This window comes from Thalassophryne amazonica, chromosome 3 (genome assembly GCF_902500255.1).
Source record: "Thalassophryne amazonica chromosome 3, fThaAma1.1, whole genome shotgun sequence".
Classification (NCBI taxonomy): Eukaryota; Metazoa; Chordata; class Actinopteri; order Batrachoidiformes; family Batrachoididae; genus Thalassophryne; species Thalassophryne amazonica.
In genome coordinates this window covers 75,764,572-75,787,975 of record NC_047105.1, presented here as the reverse complement: position 1 = coordinate 75,787,975, position 23,404 = coordinate 75,764,572, and the positions used below count along the sequence as shown (strand labels likewise).

Sequence of the window (23,404 nt, the reverse complement as noted above, 5' to 3'; positions counted from 1 at the left end):
CCCTATTAGAATAAACCAAATTATAAGAAAACAAAAAGAAAACTATGTGACGCACTGGAAAAAAAAATCAATCAAAAATCAGAGTAAACTGGAATGCTGTTTGGCCCTAAATAGACAGTACTCTGTGGCAGAATACCTGAGCACTGTGACCAACCCAAAGCCCCAAAGCTCAGGAAATCCTTGACCATGTACAGACTCAGTGAGCACAGCCTTGCCGTGGAGAAAGGCCACCATAGACAGACCTGGCTCCCCAGAGAAAACAGACTGTGCACCCAATGCTTACAACACAAGATGGAGACTGAGCTGCACTTCCTAACCACCTGCCAGCTGTACCAAGACATCAGAGACACTTACTTCCCACAGATCACACACACCCAAAAAGACTTTGACAGCATGACCAACATCGACAAACATCTGTATCTGTTAGATGAAGTACAACAATGTGTAAACACAGCAGCAAGGTTTCTGAGCTGCTGTGACACAAAACAACGGAGCAATGGACATAAACCACCATAAACCCAAAACAGGAGCTTAAACTACTATGTCACTTTATTTGCATATAATATAACACATTTTATAGGACAGTATTTTTTTACATCGAAAGCACAATTTTTATTATTATTGCAATCCCACATCTCCTGTTTACACATTTATTTGCTGAAGAATATTATTAACTGTATGTTCATCTTACTTTTTATTTTTTGCTTTATGTAACATTTGTTTTGACAGTGTAAACATATGTTTCCCATGTCAATAATGCTCCACTGAAATGAAAAATGAGAGGACAGCGAGACTATCCGAGGGCTCTCAGTGAACACAGTTGTCCTAATGAGCACATAAACTATAAACCAGTTACCAAAGCAGGAATTCTATCTGCTCCATTTACCAAATGGGGCGGTGCCAGCTTCCAGACGTCTAATGATGTCAGAGGTGAGAGGACATTTTATGATAACTCAGACTCAAGGCCTTCTTAAAGAGTGTGCAGAGACGTTTCTCAAGTTCTGGGTGTTGAGGAGAACAGAGAGGGCACAATGAGCATCCCAACGCTGTTCCTGATACTTCTGGCTTTCACATCTGCATCTGCAATTAGTGAGTACACTCAAAAATATCAACAAATTCCATATGAAAATCTAAGGGAATAAACTGTACCACTGGTGAATTTTCACTCCCAAATGTCCTCCATTGTTCTTTATTATGGAGTGCAAACATCTTGTTTGTAACACGTCATTCTTAAATTATCATGAATTCTTAAAATCTTAAATTATTGCATCCTTCAATGAAAGACTAAATATGGCAAATAAAATGTGGGGTGTGAGATGTGTACTCATTTTGATTATAACAGTTGCTTCTTTGTTTGTGTTTGATGCATTTGCATATAATATAACACATTTTATAGGACAATTTATGAATTAACTTCAAAATGTCTAAAACAAAGGAAAACTGCAGTAACATGAAAAAGGTATGAGTGCCTTTTAAAATTATTATTATTATTATTATTATTACTTGTTGCTGATGAAGTTGTTTGTGGGGCTAAATCCTGCTTATGAAATCTTTGTATCACCACAGTTTAATAATAGATAGGATTCCCCGGTACTTGATTTTAACTGTAACTAATGAAAATCAACACAAATTTGTGGCTCCCATCAATCACAGGCATGTATATGAATGGTTGTTATAATGCCGCTTTTTATTGCTTTCATCGAGTAACTGAACAGTAAATGGATTGATCTACAACTTCATGTTTATGTCACGCTCGCACAGCTCTGCACTCACAGACATGACGGATTAAAACTTCAACACATACACTTTCATACCAACATAGTTTTTATCCAATATATTTTATAGTTTCTATAATTCACTGTACTTTATTTTTTAGTATTATATGTCAACATGCAGTAGTAGTGGAGATTTTTTTTTCTTAACATTTGAAGAACGTTCATTTTCTCTCAAACACAAGCTGTGTATGATCCTCATTCCTGTTCTTGGGATTACTCAAATCAGATGAGAGTCACATGAAAGGGATTGAGGGGGATTGTAGGTCGTGTGACTCCCACTGCCAAGAACCCCAACACTCCACACCCATACGACTTCAGAAAAAGATTTGCTCCCATTTATAAAAGCAATTTCAGTATTGTGTTCAGTTTTTGCATGTACAATTATTATACAAATTATATAATAACGGTTCAAACTATATTATAATTTATACAATAATGCAACAGATGACTTTGCAGGTCAACAAACACCTGAAATATTTTTGTGTTCTTTAGTACATATACAGTATACTATATGATGATTTGCACAATCTGATTTCTTTTGCTGAGACGTTTTTGATGTTTCTTTCAGAGGCTAAAAAGTCAGTTCACGCATTACCGCTCGGGAATTCCCGGATGTATCCTGTATGGAAAGATGGAGACCCACGATTCCATAACTGTTGGTTTGGTGCGATTCATTGTTGTCTTTTTCAGCAAGATGAATTACTCTGTAGTTTGGGGCCAACCCTTTAAAGGTGTTAAATTTTGTTGTTCTTTCAGGTGGTGAGGTAACCTTTGATCTCAAAATGATGCACCCACCCTGACAGGAGCTAAAGCCACCTTCACCATTAGTCTTAACTTCCCATCTAACCAGACTGTGCGTTCTGATGGTCAGGGTGGTTTGGGGTGAATAACTGCACCATCAATGGTAAGCCTATAACTCCTTCAGAGTTGTCTAGGTCTCCTGGTAGCTTCCTGCACTAGCCTCCTTCTTGCATAAGCCCCTTTCACACTGGGCCAACGTAGAGTTGCATAATGCGGCGTACTGACTACACCAAGCTTATGCAGCCCTATGTGGCAATACGCTGAGGAATGCAAAGGGGTCCGCGAAATGGACGCAAAAAATTAAACGTTTAATTTTTTTCACTGACTTTCGGTGTAGAGGACCGGATACAGTGTTCCATGCAACTCTACACAAGAGTCCACCCTACACGCTGTACACCATGCTTCAGCAATTGTACACAACCCTATGCCAGTCTGGGGGAAAAAAATCCTTTTAGGTTTTTTTATCAGTACAAACCTGCATAGCTAGATTTTATTCATTCCGCTGAACTTTGCTGGCAGTAAAGCTTCAAGACCACAGAAGAAGAGGCAGGCCAAAGTTCCACGTCCACTGACTTCACGGATAGATCACCATAGAGAGGACATGTACACATCCACTCCTCACGGAAAGATCGTCCACGCGTTCGCCAGCTGTAGCTCCGCTTCCACCTCCTCAAGTTCTCTCATGATTGTGGCACGTTAAATAAAGTCCATTAATGCCTGCTCACAGACGGATCACCAGTGGGAGGACATGTCCACGTCCACTAACTCATCACAGATGGATCGCACGCACGATTGCCGGCTGTAGCTCCGCTTTCACCTTCTCAAGTTCTCTCACAATTGTGGTATGTTAAATTATCAGGTCTGGATAACTGGTTCGCAAATGCAGGATGCTGACAATAAGCTCTGTAGGTAAAAGCAGTTTACTGAAACAGTAAACGAGGTCCAGTACACAGTAAAGCAGTCCAACAAGAATAACAAAACCAAAAATATCAGGCAAAGGCGTGGTCGAGGATACAGGCAGGTAGTCAGAACACACAAGAGGCAAGCAGGTCAAGAATACAACCAGAGCTGGAGAGAAGGCAATAGACACATCAATCTGGCGAAGAACCAAGAGAACTGAGGGACTTAAATACACCCAGGTGATGAGGTGCTGATTGAGAACAGGTGTGCATGGAACAAACCAGAAGGGGGGCGTGACCGGAGATCAAGGGAAGCACCCACCACCAAGAGTCAGCAGAGAGAGACAAGAGAGAAAGGGACAGACAGACCCCAACAGGAAAACCCAGACAAAAGACTTAACAATACAAACAGAAACCAGAAAACTGAAAACAAAACCCAAATCCTGACATAAAGTCCATTAACTCTGGGAAATAATGTATTCTGACTTTTTCCAAGATATCAAATCCATCTGCGTGTCCAGGCAGTCTGTAAAAACAGCGTCATTCAACCAAGCTTACCCCCCCCCCCCCCCCCCCCGTGCACAAGTTTTTTTTCCCTGCGTGCAACATACACAGCCATTCCTGCGTACAAGATACGCAGCACAATGCATTTCTGTGCAAGCCCAGTGTGAAAGGGGTTATAGTCACTGAGTTTTTGAGAGCTGCCATCTTGACACAGATTTACTATCAGGGCTGGAATGGGAAAAAATTCAGCCCTGGACTTTTTGGCCGAGACTAGCCCACCACTACAATCCACCAGTCAACTGCTTCCCCCCCCGAAATACTTATAAACACACAAGCCCTTATTAACACTACTATACTGAACAACATCCCTTAGAACAGAGGTCTCAAACTGGTTCCAGAAAGGGCCAAGAGGGTGCAGGCTTTCTGTCCAACCACCCACTCCACCAGGTGATTTCACTGATTAACTGATTCCACCTGCTCAAAGTGATGTTAATCAGTGAAATCACCTGCTGCAGTGAGTGGTTGGACAGAAAGCCTGCACCCTCTTGGCCCTTTCTGGAACCGGTTTGAGACCTTTGCCTTAGAACCATAGCTGCAACCAGGAAAGGGGGGGGGCGTTTCATTTATATGAAAGGCTAAACATTTATATGAATGAGTGTTTATCCACACCATGCTGGCACACACCTGCTATCATTGCCACAACCATCAATCTCCTCCTGCTCCTGTACTACCTCCATGGCAGCGGGAGCCTCACTGTATGTGGCCCGTGGTGTCAACAATGAAGGCAGAGAGTCTCCATAACGGGTGCAATTGTTTTATTCTGTCATCTAGTCAAGCACCGTGAAACTACAAGTACAATAAAAACAAAGGTATAAACACAATGTAACATTACACCAGTGTAAACAAATTAAATTTTACAGTGCAATATCTATGCCTACACATCCATACAGAGCATATTAACTCATTCAGTCAGCTCAGAATTATCTATACAGATACACAAAGCAAGAAAAAATATTTAAATAATCTTCAAATTGACACACAAATCCTCCATGACATGACAGAATAACACCAAGTGCTACAAATAGTAAGTAGTAGCATTTTACAGCAACAATAATGTGTTTACCAGAGGTGGGATGAAGTCACTGTCAAGTCATTCTCAAGTCATCAATCTGCAAGTCTCAAGTCAGGTCTCAATTCAGCTCGCAAACAATTGGTGGTCATTATGACTTGAGACTTGACTAGGGTCTTGCTGATTCATGACTTGAGAGTCACTTGATGGTGACTTTGTCTCACATCTGGTGTTTACAACCCATTACTTGTGAATGGACACGTCTTTGCCAAACACAACTTCACACTGATGCACTAAACAAAAATAGAACACAAGTTCACAAAACAGCGTGTCATATTTCATATCATATTTTGTATAAACTATGTAATTAGTGACCAAAGCAAAACATCAACATACCATGCTGATCTGAGGTGTGTGAGAAAACCTTGGGAGATTTTACTTTCACTTTCTATGCTGCACATTATTGTTCATCATTAAAGGTGACTGGATGAGAGGGGCAGAGATGTGGCAAAGGCTGTGAATACTTATGTGCACATGATTCCTTTTTTTAATTTCTTATTTTAATTTTAATAAATTTGAAAAAATCTCCCAAAAAACTTTTTCACATTATCATTATGGGATATTGTGCATAGAATTTTGAGGAAAAAAATTTATTTCATCCATTTTTGAATAAGGCTATAATATAAAAAATGTGAAGAAAGTGAAGAGCCATATATATATATATATATATATACACTCATGTGTATATATATATATATATATATATATATATACACTCAACAAAAATATAAACGCAACACTTTTGGTTTTGCTCCCATTTCGTATGAGATGAACTCAAAGATCTAAAACTTTTTCCACATACACAATATCACCATTTCCCTCAAATATTGTTCACAAACCAGTCTAAATCTGTGATAGTGAGCACTTCTTTGCTGAGATAATCCATCCCACCTCACAGGTGTGCCATATCAAGATGCTGATTAGACACCATGATTAGTGTACAGGTGTGCCTTAGACTGCCCACAATAAAAGGCCACTCTGAAAGGTGCAGTTTTATCACACATCACAATTCCACAGATGTCGCAAGATTTGAGGGAGCATGCAATTGGCATGCTGACAGCAGGAATGTCAACCAGAGCTGTTGCTCGTGTATTGAATGTTCATTTCTCTACCATAAGCCGTCTCCAAAGGCGTTTCAGAGAATTTGGCAGTACATCCAACCAGCCTCACAACCGCAGACCACGTGTAACCACACCAGCCCAGGACCTCCACATCCAGCATGTTCACCTCCAAGATCGTCTGAGACCAGCCACTCGGACAGCTGCTGAAACAATCCGTTTGCATAACCAAAGAATTTCTGCACAAACTGTCAGAAACTGTTGTGAAAGTGTAGGAACACGGACCCACAACAGGGGGCGCAAATGAACGGACAATGGAGAAGGTAAATAACAAGGTTTTACTGTTGTGGAACGTGCACAACCAATGCAACAATTGACAATTTGGGGTTAAGCCGAATTCCACTGGTGTCGTGTGGGCAGGCTCGAAGGTAGGAGACGTCCGTCCAAGTCGAACCGGAACCACCCAGATTTCCTCTGCCACCGAACCCTGGAAGTACTGGAACCGCCAAGTCCCGAATTCCCAGGTGGCCACTGCCTCCGCTCGTCGGATCCGGTACTGCTGGCAAGAGAACAAACACACAGGTGTGGATGCGGCTGCACCCAGTAACACAGAGAGGGGAGAAGCCGTCTCCACCTCACGTCACAATACTGCAGGAAGGTGAGTACTTATCTTTGAGTAGACAGCTGTCCTGCAATGCTCAACAAGAAAGGCAATATAATATAGCAGAGAATTGTACCTCTATCTTAAGGCGATATCTTGGCACTGAGGTGGAGACGCCGTCCTGATGATATACCTCCGTGCTGAGTGGAGTCAGCTGTGTCCAGTAATGGGTGACAGCTGTCACCCTGACTGCTCTCGTAAGGCGGCAGCGCCCTCTGGTGCCTGGAGCCCGCACTCCAGGCAGGGCGCCCTCTGGTGGTGGTGGGCCAGCAGTACCTCCTCTTCAGCGGCCCACACAACAGAAACCTTCTCAGGGAAGCTCATCTGCATGCTCGTCGTCCTCATCGGGGTCTCGACCTGACTCCAGTTTGTCGTCGTAACCGACTTGAGTGGGCAAATGCTCACATTCGCTGGCGTTTGGCACGTTGGAGAGGTGTTCTCTTCACGGATGAATCCCGGTTCACACTGTTCAGGGCAGATGGCAGACAGCATGTGTGGCGCCGTGTGGGTGAGCGGTTTTCTGATGTCAGTGTTGTGGATCGAGTGGCCCATGGTGGCGGTGGGGTTATGGTATGGGCAGGCGTCTGTTATGGACGAAGAACACAGGTGCATTTTATTGATGGCATTTTGAATGCACAGAGATACCGTGACGAAATCCTGAGGCCCATTGTTGTGCCATACATCCAAGAACATCACCTCATGTTGCAGCAGGATAATGCACGGCCCCATGATGCAAGGATCTGTACACAATTCTTGGAAGCTGAAAATGTCCCAGTTCTTGCATGGCCGGCATCCTCACCGGACATGTCACCCATTGAGCATGTTTGGGATGCTCTGGACCGGCATATACGACAGCGTGTACCAGTTCCTGCCAATATCCAGCAACTTCGCACAGCCATTGAAGAGGAGTGGACCAACATTCCACAGGCCACAATTGACAACCTGATCAACTCTATGCGAAGGAGATGTGTTGCACTGCATGAGGCAAATGGTGGTCACACCAGATACTGACTGGTATCCCCCCCCCCCCCCCCAATAAAACAAAACTGCACCTTTCAGAGTGGGCTTTTATTGTGGGCAGTCTAAGGCACACCTGTGCACTAATCATGGTGTCTAATCAGCATCTTGATATGGCACACCTGTGAGGTGGGATGGATTATCTCAGCAAAGGAGAAGTGCTCACTATCACAGATTTAGACTGGTTTGTGAACAATATTTGAGGGAAATGGTGATATTGTGTATGTGGAAAAAGTTTTAGATCTTTGAGTTCATCTCATACAAAATGGGAGCAAAAACAAAAGTGTTGCGTTTATATTTTTGTTGAGTGTATATATACACAGCAGGGAAAATAAGTATTTGAACACCCTGCGGTTTTGCAAGTTCTCCCACTTAGAATTCATGGAGGGGTCTGAAATTTTCATCTTAGGTGCATGTCTTCTGTGAGAGACATAATCTAAAAAAAAAAATCTGGAAATCACAATGTATGATTTTTTAATAATTTATTTGTATGTTACTGCTGCAAATAAGTATTTGAACACCTACCAACCAGCAAGAATTCTGGCTCTCACAGACCTGTTAATTTTTCTTTAAGAAGCCCTCTTATTCTGCACTCTTTACCTGTATTAACTGCACCTGTTTTAACTTGTTACCTGTATCAAAGACACTTGTTTACACACTCAGTCAATCACACTCCAACCTGCACCATAGCCAAAACCAAAGAGCTGTCTAAGGACACCAGGGACAAAACTGTTGCCCTCACAAGGCTGGGATGGACTACAGGACAACAGGCAAGCAGCTTGGTAGAAGACAACAACTGTTATGGTTATTTATTAGAAAGTGGAAGAAACACAAGATGACTGTCAATCTCCCTCGGTCTGGGATTCCATGCAAGATCTCAATTTGTGGGGTAAGGATGATTCTGAGAAAGCTCAGAACAACACAGGAGGTCCTTGTCAATGACCTGAAGAGAGCTGGGACCACAGTCACAAAGATTACATTAGTAATACTTGTACATGATGCTGTCATATTTTAAAATCCTGCAGGGTAGCAAGGTCCCCCTGCTCAAGCCAGCACATGTCCAGGCCTGTTTGAAGTTCACCAGTGACCATCTGGATGATCCAGAGGAGGCATGGGAGAAGGTCGTGTGGTCAGATGAGACCAGAACAGAGCTTTTTGGAATCAACTCCACTTACCATGTTTAGAGGATAAAAACAACCCCAAGAAAACATGCCAACCGTGAAGCATGGGGGTGGAAACATTATAATCTGGGGGTGCTCTTCTGCAAAGAGGACAGGACGACTGCACCGTATTGAAGGGAGGATGGATGGGGTCATGTATTGCGAGATTTTGGCAAACAACCTCCTTCCCTCAGTAAGAGCATTGAAGATGGGTCATGGCTGGGTCTTCCAGCACGACAATGACCCCAAACACACAGCCAGGGCAACTAAGGAGGGGCTCCGTAAAAAGCATTTCAAGGTCCTGGAGTGACCTGGCCAGTCTCCAGACCTGAAGTCAATAGCAAATCTTTGGAGGGAGCTGAAACTCCAAACCTGAAAGATCTAGAGAAGATCTGTATGGAGGAGTGGACCAAAATTCCTGCTGCAGTTTGTGCAAACCTGGTGAAAAACTACAGGAAACGTTTGACCTCTGTAATTGCAAACAAAGGCTACTGTACCAAATATTTACATTGATTTTCACAGGTATTCAAATACTTATTTGCAGCAGTAACATACAAAAAAATTATTAAAAAATCATACATTGTGATTTCCAGATTTTTTTTTTTATTTTTTTTTAGATTATGTCTCTCACAGTGGACATGCACCTAAGATGAAAATTTCAGACCCCTCCATGATTTCTAAGTGGGAGAACTTGCAAAATCACAGGGTGTTCAAATACTTATTTTCCTCACTGTATATATATACGTATATGTGTTTGCGCACACACGCACACATTTTTTTAAATTTCTTTTTAGGAAAACAGTACCAAGAGGGGCAGCTTGTGTATCCTGATCAAGGTATTCAGACTCCTGGAGTTTTTCCTGATGGCACACCATTCACCAGGAACCACAGCAAGAAGTCACACTATGTGTTTGTGTGGAAGACATGGGGTAAAGATTGTTTCTTCAACATTTTTTAAATCTCTGTTAAACTTAGCCTTGAATGTAGTGTGCTCTTTAGCTGTATTATGGTCATATTACGGTCACAATATTGTTTCCCTTGAAATAATATTCACTTACTTTCTTAAAAAAATATTTGCTTGGTGGAAATCTGACCTTTGACCTGAATTACCTTGACCTTCAATGAAAGGATTTAATTTTGGCTGACCTTAGCAAGGTAGTTCCAGAATCTACAAACATATGTGGGCCAGGTTTGGCTGAAATTGGGCTTAAACTTTCTTTATCTTGAATCCAAAAGCTGTGACATCTAACAAAACTAATTGTTTAAAGGCAAATCTGAGACTGGCCTTCATCCATGACCCAACATTGGTGGCATTTGGTCAATAAACACATAGAGAGAAATTACCTTTACCTTGACACCAGTGATTGACCTTTCCCAAACATACAGGTTTGGTGTAAATTGGAAAGAAGAACAAATAAATAATCTAACTTTTGTCCTCTGACACAATGACCTTGTGTGTGTGTGTGTGTGCTTCATTTAAACAATTAATCCTGCCAATTTTACAAAATATAGAGAAAATCTTGACTGATGAAGAAACATCTCATTTATTACAAACTTCTTTTTTCAGTGCTTTTTTTAAAACCAGTGACTGTGTGTCTGCATGAATAAATATTATTACTGTATGTGACTTGTTCACTACAAGCATCTCTTTGTGTTTGATCAAAATGGCACAAGGAGTGTGCGTGCGTGCGTGCGTGCGTGCGTGCGTGCGTGCGTGTGTGTGGTGGTGGTGGTGGGGTCTCAGATTAAACGACTGCTCTAAATAATTAGAGTACTGCTTTGTTCAAGGACGTTACTGGCAGGTAGCAGATGGACCTTCCTCCTCACTCACCATTGGAACAAGCAATGTTCCCCTGGGCTCCTATAATATGGAGGTTGTCATCTATCACTGTCGTAGCAAGGACAAGTTCATTCCACTTGGCTATGCCTCAACAGTCTTCATCATCACAGGTGATCTCATGCTGCACGTTTTTGTAATAACACTTAATGCCATCATCCCAAACAGAATTCAGTTGAATTTATTTAGTTTATATCACGCCAAATCACAACAAAACTGCCTCAAGACATCACACAAGTAAGGTCTAACTTTACCAATGCCTAGAGCAAGCACACAGGTGACAGTGGTAAGGAAAAACTCCCTCTGATGATTTGAGGAAGAAACCTCAAGCAGACCAGACTCAAACGGGTGATCCTCTGCTTGGGCCATGCTACCAAAAAGGTTTACAAGACAGAACACAACACAACAACAATTGATGAGAGACCATGGAGGCATCCAGTCCTCCATCGGGGGAAGGGATTGAGGAGGGGGTCATTAAGCCGATGGATCTGTTCCTACAGCAGAGTTCGCCCCACGTCCACCGTAGAAATCATCCAATCCAGCACGTGGATCCGGCCGCATCTCAGACAGAGAGAAAAAGAAAACACACAACAACAGTTGATGAGAGTCCATGCAGGCAGGGGGGGTCATCGAGCCACTAAGTGGATCTGTTCCTGCAGCAGAGTCCATTCCATGTCTGTTACAGAAATCATCTAATCCAGCATGTGGGTCCTGGCACCTCTTGGACAGAGACAAAAAGAAAACAGAATCAGTCAGCCAGAAAAACTACACTTAAGGTATAATTTGTCAGCATTAAGCAACACGAAAACAAAAGAAATAATAAGGCGATCACCGCCCACTAGCCCTAAGCTTCACTAACAGACCCAGACTTTAGATAAAGTTGAGGCAAAGACCTGCTCTAGTTACTAATAAAATGGATTTAAAAGGGAAGCATAGTAACATACTATGCCAATATGCTAGCCATACGAAAGGGAAAATACTGTAAGTGTGTCTTAAGTCTGGACTTGAAATTCTCTACAGAATCTGACTGTTTTATTGACACAGGGAGATCATTCCACAAAGCAGATGCATGATAAGAAAAAGCTCTGTGACCCGCAGACTTTTTATTTACCCTAGGGACACAAAGTAGCCCTGCGCCCTGAGAACGCAGAGCCCAGGCCAGTATGTAGGGCTTAACTAGGTCAGCTAAATAGGGAGGTGCTAGTCTGTGAATAATTTTATAGGTTAACAGCAGAACCTTAAAATCTGATCTCACAGAGACAGGAAGCTAGTGAAGAGATGCCAAAATGGGTGTAATGTTGTCAAACTTTCTGCTTGCTGTGGAAGAAAGCAGTCCTCATAATATCTCTAATGTAGAGGTCAACGGACAACGTAGGATCAAAAATTACACCAAGGTTCCTCACTTTGTCCGTGTGATGTATGACACATAAGCCAAGGTTAAGCCTTAGCTAGACAAACTGAACCATCATTTCAGTCTTGTCTGAGTTCAAAAGTTGGAAATTGCTCAACATTCCGCTTTTCACTGATGCAAGGCAATCCTCTAAGGATTTTATCAGTATGAGATTACCAGCAGTTATCGGCATGTATAACTGAGTATCATCAGCATAGCAATGAAAACGTAATCCCAAAACACTGCAATATGTGCCCAAGGGGTGCTATATAAAGGGAGAAAAGCAAGGGGCCTAAGATGGACCCCGTGGAACCTCAAATTTCATGTCACTAAGTTTGGAGACTGTGTTGTTGTACAAGCTGCTGTGAAAGACTTTTAGAACAAAATATAGTTTTGATGTCAGCCTATAGTTTTTCAATATACTAGAGTCAAGATTAGATATCTTAAGTAATGGTTTAATCACTACATACGTCTGCCATATTTGTGAATTTATTCATATAAAGTGCTAAAACATGAATATTATTGTCATCTAAATGATAAATATCTATGAAAAAGCGGGCAAGTTGATCTTTTGAGATTTTAAGTATGATTACCGTTAACCACCACATGATGAATACACTGTTTTGTGAATGGAAGGGGTAGAAAGCCTCAGAGCTCAGCAGTCTGTCTTCCAAGGCACAAATCAAGACAAGAAAATGGTGATGTCACATCAAAAACATGAATGTATTAGTGGAGAACATAGGTTTTTGAGAAAGCAAACCTTTACCTTAAGCAATTAGCCTCATTCAAGAACCAGTCACACTTACAAATTTGTTTACAAATGTTGCCTACAAATAATTGAACAGAATTCCTGTAATCACAAATGATCCCAAAGAAAAATGTTTTTTCATAGGTACAAAATCTACAAGTATTGCGGGGTGTGTGTGGCCAAGTGGTTAATGTGCTTGGTTTCAGTACCAAAAGTTCCCGGTTCAAATTCCACCCGTGCCACATTTCTCCATGTAATGCATCAGGAAGACCATCCAGTGTAAAATGTGTGCCAGTTCAACATGCAGATCCACCTTGGATCTGCATGTTGCGACTCTAAGTGAAAACAAGGGAGCAGCCAAAGGGACTCAATCCTAAAATCTACAAGTATTCCAAACCTGGAGTTGTAGTCATTTGCAAATAGTCTGCTATCATCCAGATCTGTTTAGTTTTGAAAATCTACATAAATTACATCTTAATTATGCAGCTGTTATACCATTTAAGCCTACTGTTTTAAATGTAGTATAATTCTAAATTTGTGCATGTAGCCTAATGATATCCTTAAATTTCAGATACAGTAATATATTTCTTTATTAGTCTCATAACAGGAAAATATGCAAAGCTTTTTCAAAAGAAAAATAACTTAAAATAATCACAATTTTTGGAACTTTTGTCTATTCTACTTACTTTTGGGGCTGACATTTCTTTACTATGTGTTGGTAGAAAACACTGGTCAACAAGAAATTAATCATTTTTTCTTGCATGGATTTTGAACTGATTTAGGGTAATTTTGGGCTGCTGAATCCAAAACTGAGATGAGATTTCCTCTGTCACATCGTGAGTTTTTGCAATCTGCATGTTCCGTATTGATGAATTACACAAAAGTTGCCCATTCACTCACACGTTTGACACCACTAATCATGCACTAAAGCAGCTTCAAAAGCATAGTTTTTTAACCAGGTTCGCAAAATGAGAGCAAGATCTGTAATATCGTTTATGGTGCCAAGGAGGTGTGCGAGACTGCAGCTTTTGCTTCAGTGCTTGATACAAGAAATATTTTCATATCTCAAAAATGTGATGTGATTGGCAAAAACTAACATCAGATTCAGATTCAGTGCCCCCAAATTACCCAAAACCACTGAAAAACTCCATGTAAGAAAAATTTTGTTGGCCAGTGAAATCAGAGCTCCATTAGTCCTCCATGGTTTCCAGACATAAAATAACACAAACATTGCTTTTGTTTTAAAAAAAGAAATCCATCTTTAACTTTGTAACTTAATTTTGATGTGTACTGGATTCACATTAATTTGGCATCATCTTTTGCTCTATCACTAGACCAAGTTCCATTCACCATATCACTTGCTCAAATCAATGATGTAAACCAAGACGACCAGAGCTTCATCCAGAACAGAGCTATTGCTTTTAACATCAAACTCCATGATCCCAGCCAATACCTCAGTGAAGCAGACATAAGCTTCAGCTGGGACTTTGGTGACAACACCGGAACTCTGATCTCCAGAGAGAGGACTGCCACCCACACATATCTCTCTGTGGGAATCTTCAAACCGCAGGTGGTCCTGATGGCAAGCATCCCCAGTGACTGTGGAAACCCCACTCCTGGTGAGCTTTTGGTCTCTTCTTTTCTTATTGGTAGCATGTACTGTCCAGTGTGATTGAAGTTTTACTTGTTTTTAACCTTTTTGCTGTTGTGGTAGATGCCTCTGTTGCTCCAGAAGTTGTCATTATGGCCTCCACCCCTGCTGCCGCCCCTGCAGTAAATCCACCAGCTCCAACCCAGGAAGGAGACACACTTGCCTTGGATGTGCCTGCTTCAGAAGCCACACCTGATGAAGGAGATCCCAATACTGATGAAGATGTGACACCTGAAACAGACACAGAAGGAGTGGAAACTGCCTCCACAGCCGCTGCAGGAACTGATACAGCTGCTGTTCCAGGAGAACAAGATCCTTCTGTTGTCGAGGGTGACACTGTTGCAGAAGAAGTGGTCACTGCTGCCCCTGTGGCAACTGAAGAGCCAGTAAGTGCTGGTGTAGCTGCTGCAGATGAAGCCACATTAGCTGCAGATGCAGAAGAAAATGCGATCGATGCAGCTGTTCCAGATGCAGCAGCCACGGTTCTTCCAGAGGTCACCGATACTGTTGCTGCTGGAGTGGAGGAAGCTGTGGAGCAGGATAATGAGGTTGTGAATGCGGCTGCTGAGGCTGCAGATGTTCAACCTGATAACATTATAGCTCCTGTTGCAACTGAGAGCACAGTTGCAGAAGAGGCAGCAGGTGTTGCTGAAATGGAAGTGCTTCAGAATGAGGCTCCAGCTGCTGTGGGTGAGCTGGCACGCAAAACCTAACTATTAGCTCAATGACTGGTGCATTTTTAAACATGCTGTTGTGTGATGCATTTTGGCAGCAGCTGAAGCCGCAGCTGATGGGGAAGTTGAAGCAGTGGAAATAGAAGCAGATCCACCACAGGTTGCTCTTGTTGTGGCAAAAAGGCAAGCACCAGAGCTGACGGCTGACTGCACCATCTACCATTACGGTTCCCTCTCCACATCTGTCGACGTTATCCGTAAGTTATGCCTATTTGTGTGCAATCCATTATATCTAAGTGGATAATACACTTTTTTTTCTTAGTTTTTGTTGACTCTGTGCTTGATTATCTCTTGAATTGAAACTGCAGAGGGTATTGAGAGTGTGGAGATCGTGCAGGTGTCCAATGTTGTGTCACTGTCGACTGGGTTGGAGCAGAATGTTGTCGATGTCACTATTTCCTGTCAAGGAAGGTGAGCAGTATCCATCTTGGAGATGGTTAAATGCAAGTACATATGTTGTTTATTGGAATTATAACTCTAACGTGCCTTCAGTACATTAACTCCACTGAAGTTTAATTTACCTAGATGTTCTGCAGCTATGTGCAAAATGTCTAAAATGTTCCATTCACCATATTTAACTGTTGCTGTTCATTACAACAGAGGCTTTCCTCAATATTTGACAAGTTTTTTAAAAATGTATGCACATTTTTTAAGCACGTGGCCCAAGTACCCAATAGACACCCTGCACAAATGTGAAGTTGTACTTTGCTTGAGGTTTAATGTTACTGTAACATCATTCTGTAGACCAGCAATGTTACATGTACACGTTGATGCAGTTCTGAACCATCTCTCCTCATTGAGAGCCAAGGTGGAGCAGTGGTAAGACATTTGATTGATGTGTGAGGGGTCCCCTCTTCAGTCTTGTCTGGGGATATGGAAACTTTCACATGACCTTCAAGGTGCATAAGCATACTTGGGTAAAAAGTCTATTACAATAAAATATTGGCTCCACTTAGACTTGTGACACTGTTGAAGCAACATTGCTGAGAGTCTATAGAATTACATTGTGGCAACATCATCATTCCTAAAAAATGATGTTGTGACAACATACAGTTGTTTGATGGGTACAAACCAGCCTAAACAGATGGGACTAATTGAAGGACAACTTTTAAAAAAGACCAAACAAAAAACAAACAAAAAGAAATTAAACAAATTATGTGAAATATGCCATTTTCTACATTTCAGTCTGCATGTGATTCTCACATTGTATGTCAGGCATCAATGATCATATGGTTTTAATCTTTATTTTCAAATAATTTCCAAGGTAGTTTCTGTGGGCTGGAATGAGATGTGTTATTGCAAACTGAAGCATTACCCTGACAATTGCTACAGTGCATCTGGAAAGTATTCACAGCACTTCACTTACAGCCTTATTCCAAAATGGATGGATTTCCTCAAATTTCTACACAGAATACCCATAATGACAATGTGAAAAAAAGTTTTTATGAGATTTTTTTGCAAATTTATTAAAAATAAAAAACTAAGAAATTACATGTACATAAGTATTCACAACCTTTGCCATGAAGCTCAAAATTGAGCTCAGGTGCATCCTGTTTCCACTGATCATCCTTGAGATATTTCTGCGGCTTCATTGGAGTCCACCTGGGGTAAATTCAGCTGATTGAACACAATTTGGAAATATACACACCTGTCTACATATAAGGTCCCATAGTTGACAGTGCATGTCAGAGCACAAACCAAGCATGAAGTCAAAGGAATTGTCCATAGACCTCTGAAACAGGATTGTCTCAAGGCACAAATCTTCCTAGAGCTGGCCACCCATCTAAACTGAGCGATCAAGGGAGAAGGGTCTTAGTCAGGGAGGTGATCAAGAACCTGATGGTTACTCTGTCAGAGCTTCAGCATTCCTCTGTGGAGAGAGAAGAACCTACCAGAAAGACAACCATCTCTCCAGGAATCCACCAATCAGGCCTGTATGGTAGAGTAGCCAGACGGAAGCCACTCCATGGCAGCATGGCAGCCCTCTTTTATCTTTCAGCAGGATAATGACCCTAAGCACACAGCCAAGATATCAAAGGATTGGCTTCAGGACAACTCTGTGAATGTCCTTGAGTGGTCCAGCCAGAATCCAGATCCTGAATCTGATTGAATACATATCTCTGGAGAGATCTGAAAATGGCTGTGCACCACTGCTCCCCATCCAACCTGATGGAGCTTGAGAGGTGCTGCAAAGAGGAATGGGCAAAACTGCCCAAAGATAGGAGCACCAAGCTGGTGGCATCATATTCAAGAAGACTTGAAGTTGTAATTGCTGCCAAAGGTGCATCAACAAAGTGTTGAGCAAATGGTGTGAATACTTACCTACATGTGATTTCTACAAACTTTTTCATGTTGTCATTATGGAGTGTTGTGAATAGAAAAAATGCTCGCTTTCTGATTGGCTACACTTCACATTCAGCAGGCTGTGTGCTCGTTTGTGGTCAGGGGGACACCACACACACTGCGCTATCGGGCTAAGACAATCCAACATGTCCAATATCCCTAATTTGTGATCGGAGCGTCCCTGACATCTTTCCGAGCAGATCAGAGCGATCTTAACATGCCACGCACGGCCGGAATATCTGATAAGATTATCTTTAGCGCCATCATGATTGTCGGGGCGTCCTTAAGATTGTCGGAAGGGGAAGATCGGGTCCGATATCGGCCTAATTATCTTGCTGTGTGAACCAGGGTTAAGGCAAAGAACAGATTCTGGTCTTTAATGGCACCACCCAATAATTTGTTTTTGATCCATTTGAACACTCACTCACTCACTCATCTTCCAATTAAGGGACACAGCGGGGGGTGGAGCCTATCCCAACAGTCATAGGGTGTGCGGCAGGGTACACCCTGGACAGGACACCAGTCTGTCACAGGGTCCTACTGAACACTTTAGCTGAAAATAGCCAAAAATTCCTATTTTGACCCCAAATAATATGATGCCTCACTGCATTTTAGTAACAGGTGAGCAAAATTGTTCAATTAAATAAATAAATGTAATGAAATGTAAAGAATCATAGTTGAATGTCTAGAAACTAAATGATTTTGTATGTTGGGAGTAATTTGATACCAAACCAAGACCATACAACTAGATCAAAAATCTGCACTGGGCAGGAACATTTTCCTGGTTTTATCCATTCCTTACCAATTAAATTACTAACTCTTACACACACTCACTAGTTGGGTATTAAAGCACAGATGGACTTTACTTATAAATACGAGTAGTATATTCTAGTAGTAAATTCTCGTAGTATAGAATCATAACAAATGCTTCGATGACCTTTACAGTGAGACAGATATAATTGTCAGAATTTGACATTGTCATATCGACCCAGGGTTTTGTGTCTTCTTTAATTATCTCCATGTCCTATTTGTCCTTCCTTCAGCCTTCCAAATGAAGTCTGTACAGTCATTTCAGATGCCGACTGCATCACACCGCTGGAAACAGCATGCAACACAGCTTCACCTTCTCAAGACTGCCAAATGATTCTTCGTCAGTTCTTTAATGACTCAGGGGTGTTCTGCCTCAATGTGTCATTGACTAATGATGTCAGTCTTGCTGTAGCAAGTGCCAGAGTTAGCGTGACACAGGGTGGGTAAAAGAAAAATGTATTCACCACTTAAACTGTTTTGTCACTGAATTATTTTCTTGTAGTTAACAATGAATAATAATCTTTCTTAATTACAGTTGCCAGTGGTTCTCCAGCTGGAACAGCTGCTATAATCCTGGGAGTTATGGTTCTGGCCTGTGTTGTTGGTACTGTTGCATTAATGTACAGGTGGGTACATAATTTAAGAGCTTTACTTACATGATAAAAAATTAAAAATTAAATAAAATAAACATAAGTGTGAAGGAGGCACAAAATCAATACATGAAAAGCAAGTTGTAACACATTATGTAATCATTCGTCATCATGTGCCCTGATTGGACGGGAGGTTTGATCCTTGGTGAGGACGGATTGCAGTTGAAATCACGTCATCGTTATTATTGTTGTTATTATTATTATGGCGGCAGCACAGTGGCTTAGTGGTTAACCCTGTTGCCTTGCAGCAAGAAGGTCCTGGGATCACTTCCAGTGTAGTCTTTTCGGGAGGTGATGGTCTAGTGGTTAAGTCTTGGGCTTAAGACCAGAGGTTCAAAACCCAGCCAGACCTGAAAATTACTAAGGGCCCTTGGGCAAGATCCTTTCCCCTAGTTGCTCCTGGTGTGTAGTGAGCGCCTTGCATGGCAGCACCCTGACATCGGTGTACATGTGTCTGTGTGAATGGGTGAATGTGAGGCATAATTGTAAAGCTTGTGATGCAGATGGAAAAGCACTACATAAATGCAGTCCATTTACTATTTCTGTGTGGAGTTTGGTATGTTCTCCCCGTGTTTGCATGGGTTCCCTCCATGTGCTCCGGCTTCCTCCCACCTCCAAAGACATGCAGGTTAGGTGAATTGGAAATTTTAAATTGACCCTAGGTGTGAGTGACAGGGTGAACATGTTTGTCTGTGTGTATCGGCTCTGTGATAGACTGACCTTCTGCCCAAGATGTACCCCACCGCTCACCCAATAACTGCTGTGATAGGCTCCAGCTCCCCCATAATCCTTAATTGGAATACATGGTTATAAAAAATGAATTAATAAATTATTGGGGGGTTTTTAACGTAACATTCCCTGTGTCTCTTTAAGTGTTGTACTGTTCATTAAACATTTATACACAGCCACATTAACACCTTTTAACTGTTTTTAGAGATTTGAAATGCTAACACATTATAAATTTTTACTTTTTTGTACTGTCAAGCTTAATGTTTTGAGGAATTGTGGTCCATAAATTGTAATACATAGTTGATTGTGAATAGGTAAAAATAAAAATTAAAAAATTAAAAAATCTTTATTTATGCATTTTTATATTTGTGGCAAATAGAATACAGCGTGACTTATCATAGTTATTGACCATTTTAAATTTTTTGTTCAACTACATATACCATCAAAAGCAGATCGTAAACTGACCATCAGAGCTGAGTTTTCATGTTCTTATGCATATTTTAAGAAGTAATCTCACAGGGATTAATCCTTGGACGTAGGTCCAAGGATTAATCCCTGAGGGACACCCCAAGTGAACAATCCATGGTTGTTGACATCAGAGAGAGGGTAAAAGGGTAAATGTCCTTGGCTGTGCATTTTTATTTGACTCCACCCCAAAATTTTATGGTTTTTTATCTCAGACAGAGCAACTTTCTCACAGACAGAACAAAAATCCCATATCCTGTCTCACTTTCATTATGAGTGCTGATCTGTGTCATGTTCCTCAGCAGGCGTTACAAGCAGTACCATCCACTCATTGAAGAGCCCGTGGGCAGTAATGGAGGCCACTCTGCAATAACTTCAGTTCCTTTGTTATTGTGGAACCTGCTGAGCCGACAGTCACCAGGAGAAAGCCGTCCACTGCTGCACAGGAGGGTTGTGTGAACATTATCATCAGATCACCTCCTCAACATCTGCTAACATAACAGCTTGAAACATAAAGATGCAACTGTAATAAAGTTGGAAGTCCACAACCAATTAAAGCAAGTAACATGAACAACATGCTGTATGTAGGGATATAATCAATGAAAAATATGTCAGAAGAAACTGATATATATATTTTGTTTTTAATTCATGGGAACTGATAGTTTATAGCTGAAACACACTCTTATTTTTGTTGTTGTTTTGTTGTTTGTTTGCTTTTTTGTGAATGGGGCTACTTAGGGAAATCTATAGTAACAAATTTAATTTCAAGTTAATTAAAGTCTCATTTAAGTGGTTACATCACAGAGCAAATGTGTAACTTAGTCACGTGTATTTTTCCGGTTTCTCCATATTTACTGTATTTTCCGGAGTATAAGTCACAGCTTTTTTACTACTTTGGGATATCCTTCAGCTTATACTCCAGTGTGATTTATATATACTGAAAAATCACATTAGTTATCAATAATAATGATGGAAGTCCCTTCAGCATCTCCCTTTTTTCACTCAGGCTCACCACAGCAGATGAGAGGTGGATTTAAATATTGATTTGGCACAGGTTTTACACTCTATGCCCTTCATGGCATAACTCCATATTGGAGAATGGACACAGATCAGATTTGAACCAGGAACCTTCCACACTGGAAACAAGTGCACTTAACTGCTTGGTAATAGTAATAATTAGATTGTTTTGAGTGGGACCAAGGACATGCAGTCCACACACAGTATGCAGTCCATACACAGTACACAGTCCATACACAGTCCATACACAGTACACAGTCCATACACAGACCATACACAGTCCACACACAGTCCATACACAGTACACAGTCCACACACAGTCCATACACAGTCCACAGTCCACACACAGTCCATACACAGTACACAGTCCATACACTGTCCATACACAGTACACAGTCCACACACACAGTATACACAGTATACAGTCCACACACACAGTATACACAGTACACAGTCCCTACACAGTATACAGTCTATACACAGTACACGGTCCATACACAACACACTGTCTATACACAGTCCATACACAGTCCACACACAGTCCATACACAGTACACACACAGTCCATACACAGTACACACACAGTCCATACACAGTACACAGTCTATACACAGTCCATACATAGTACACAGTCCATACACAGTACACAGTCTATACACAGTCCATACACAGTCCATACACAGTACACAGTCTATACACAGTCCATACACAGTCCACACACAGTCCATACACAGTACACAGTCTATACACAGTCCATACATAGTACACAGTCCATACACAGTACACAGTCTATACACAGTCCATACATAGTACACAGTCCATACACAGTCCACACACAGTCCATACACAGTCTATACACAGTCCATACACAGTACACAGTCCATACACAGTCCACACACAGTCCATACACAGTACACAGTCTATACACAGTCCATACATAGTACACAGTCCATACACAGTACACAGTCTATACACAGTCCATACACAGTCCATACACAGTACACAGTCTATACACAGTCCATACACAGTCCACACACAGTCCATACACAGTACACAGTCTATACACAGTCCATACATAGTACACAGTCCACAGTCCACACACTGTCCATACACAGTACACAGTCCAAACACTGTCCATACACAGTCCACACAGTCCACACACACAGTATACACAGTATACAGTCCATACACAGTACACAGTCCATACACAGTACACAGTCCCTACACAGTACACAGTCCATACACAACACACTGTCTATACACAGTCCATACACAGTCCATACACAGTACACAGTCCACACAGTCCATACACAGTCCACACACAGTCCATACACAGTACACACACAGTCCATACACAGTACACAGTCTATACACAGTCCATACATAGTACACAGTCCATACACAGTACACAGTCTATACACAGTCTATACACAGTCCATACACAGTCCACACACAGTCCATACACAGTACACAGTCTATACACAGTCCATACATAGTACACAGTCCATACACAGTCCACACACAGTCCATACACAGTACACACACAGTCCATACACAGTACACAGTCCATACACAGTCCACACACAGTCCATACACAGTACACAGTCTATACACAGTATACAGTCCACACACAGTCCATACACAGTCCACACACAGTACACAGTCTATACACAGTATACAGTCCATACACAGTACACAGTCCATACACAGTCCACACACAGTCCATACACAGTACACAGTCTATACACAGTATACAGTCCATACACAGTGCACACACAGTCCATACACAGTACACAGTCTATACACAGTACACAGTCCACACAAAGTACACAGTCCATACACAGTCCACACACAGTCCATACACAGTACACAGTCTATACACAGTCCATACACAGTCCATACACAGTACACAGTCTATAGACAGTCCATACACAGTACACAGTCCACACAGTCCACACACACACAGTATACACAGTATACAGTCCATACATAGTATACAGTCTATACACAGTCCATACACAGTCCA

At 41.5% G+C, this 23,404-nt stretch overlaps 1 protein-coding gene across 1 annotated transcript; it reads left to right on the top strand.

The window, feature by feature from the left end:
* Positions 1-960: 960 nt before the first annotated feature.
* LOC117507075 (melanocyte protein PMEL-like) lies at positions 961-21,522 on the top strand. The gene is given in 14 exon segments (XM_034166837.1): positions 961-1,089; positions 2,344-2,439; positions 2,532-2,555; positions 2,558-2,644; positions 2,647-2,679; positions 9,799-9,933; positions 10,793-10,954; positions 14,314-14,598; positions 14,694-15,320; positions 15,403-15,561; positions 15,673-15,775; positions 18,751-18,956; positions 19,053-19,143; positions 20,667-21,522. Coding segments are annotated over 14 exon segments (2,220 nt in total). The 5' UTR covers positions 961-1,031; the 3' UTR covers positions 20,821-21,522.
* Positions 21,523-23,404: the final 1,882 nt, after the last annotated feature.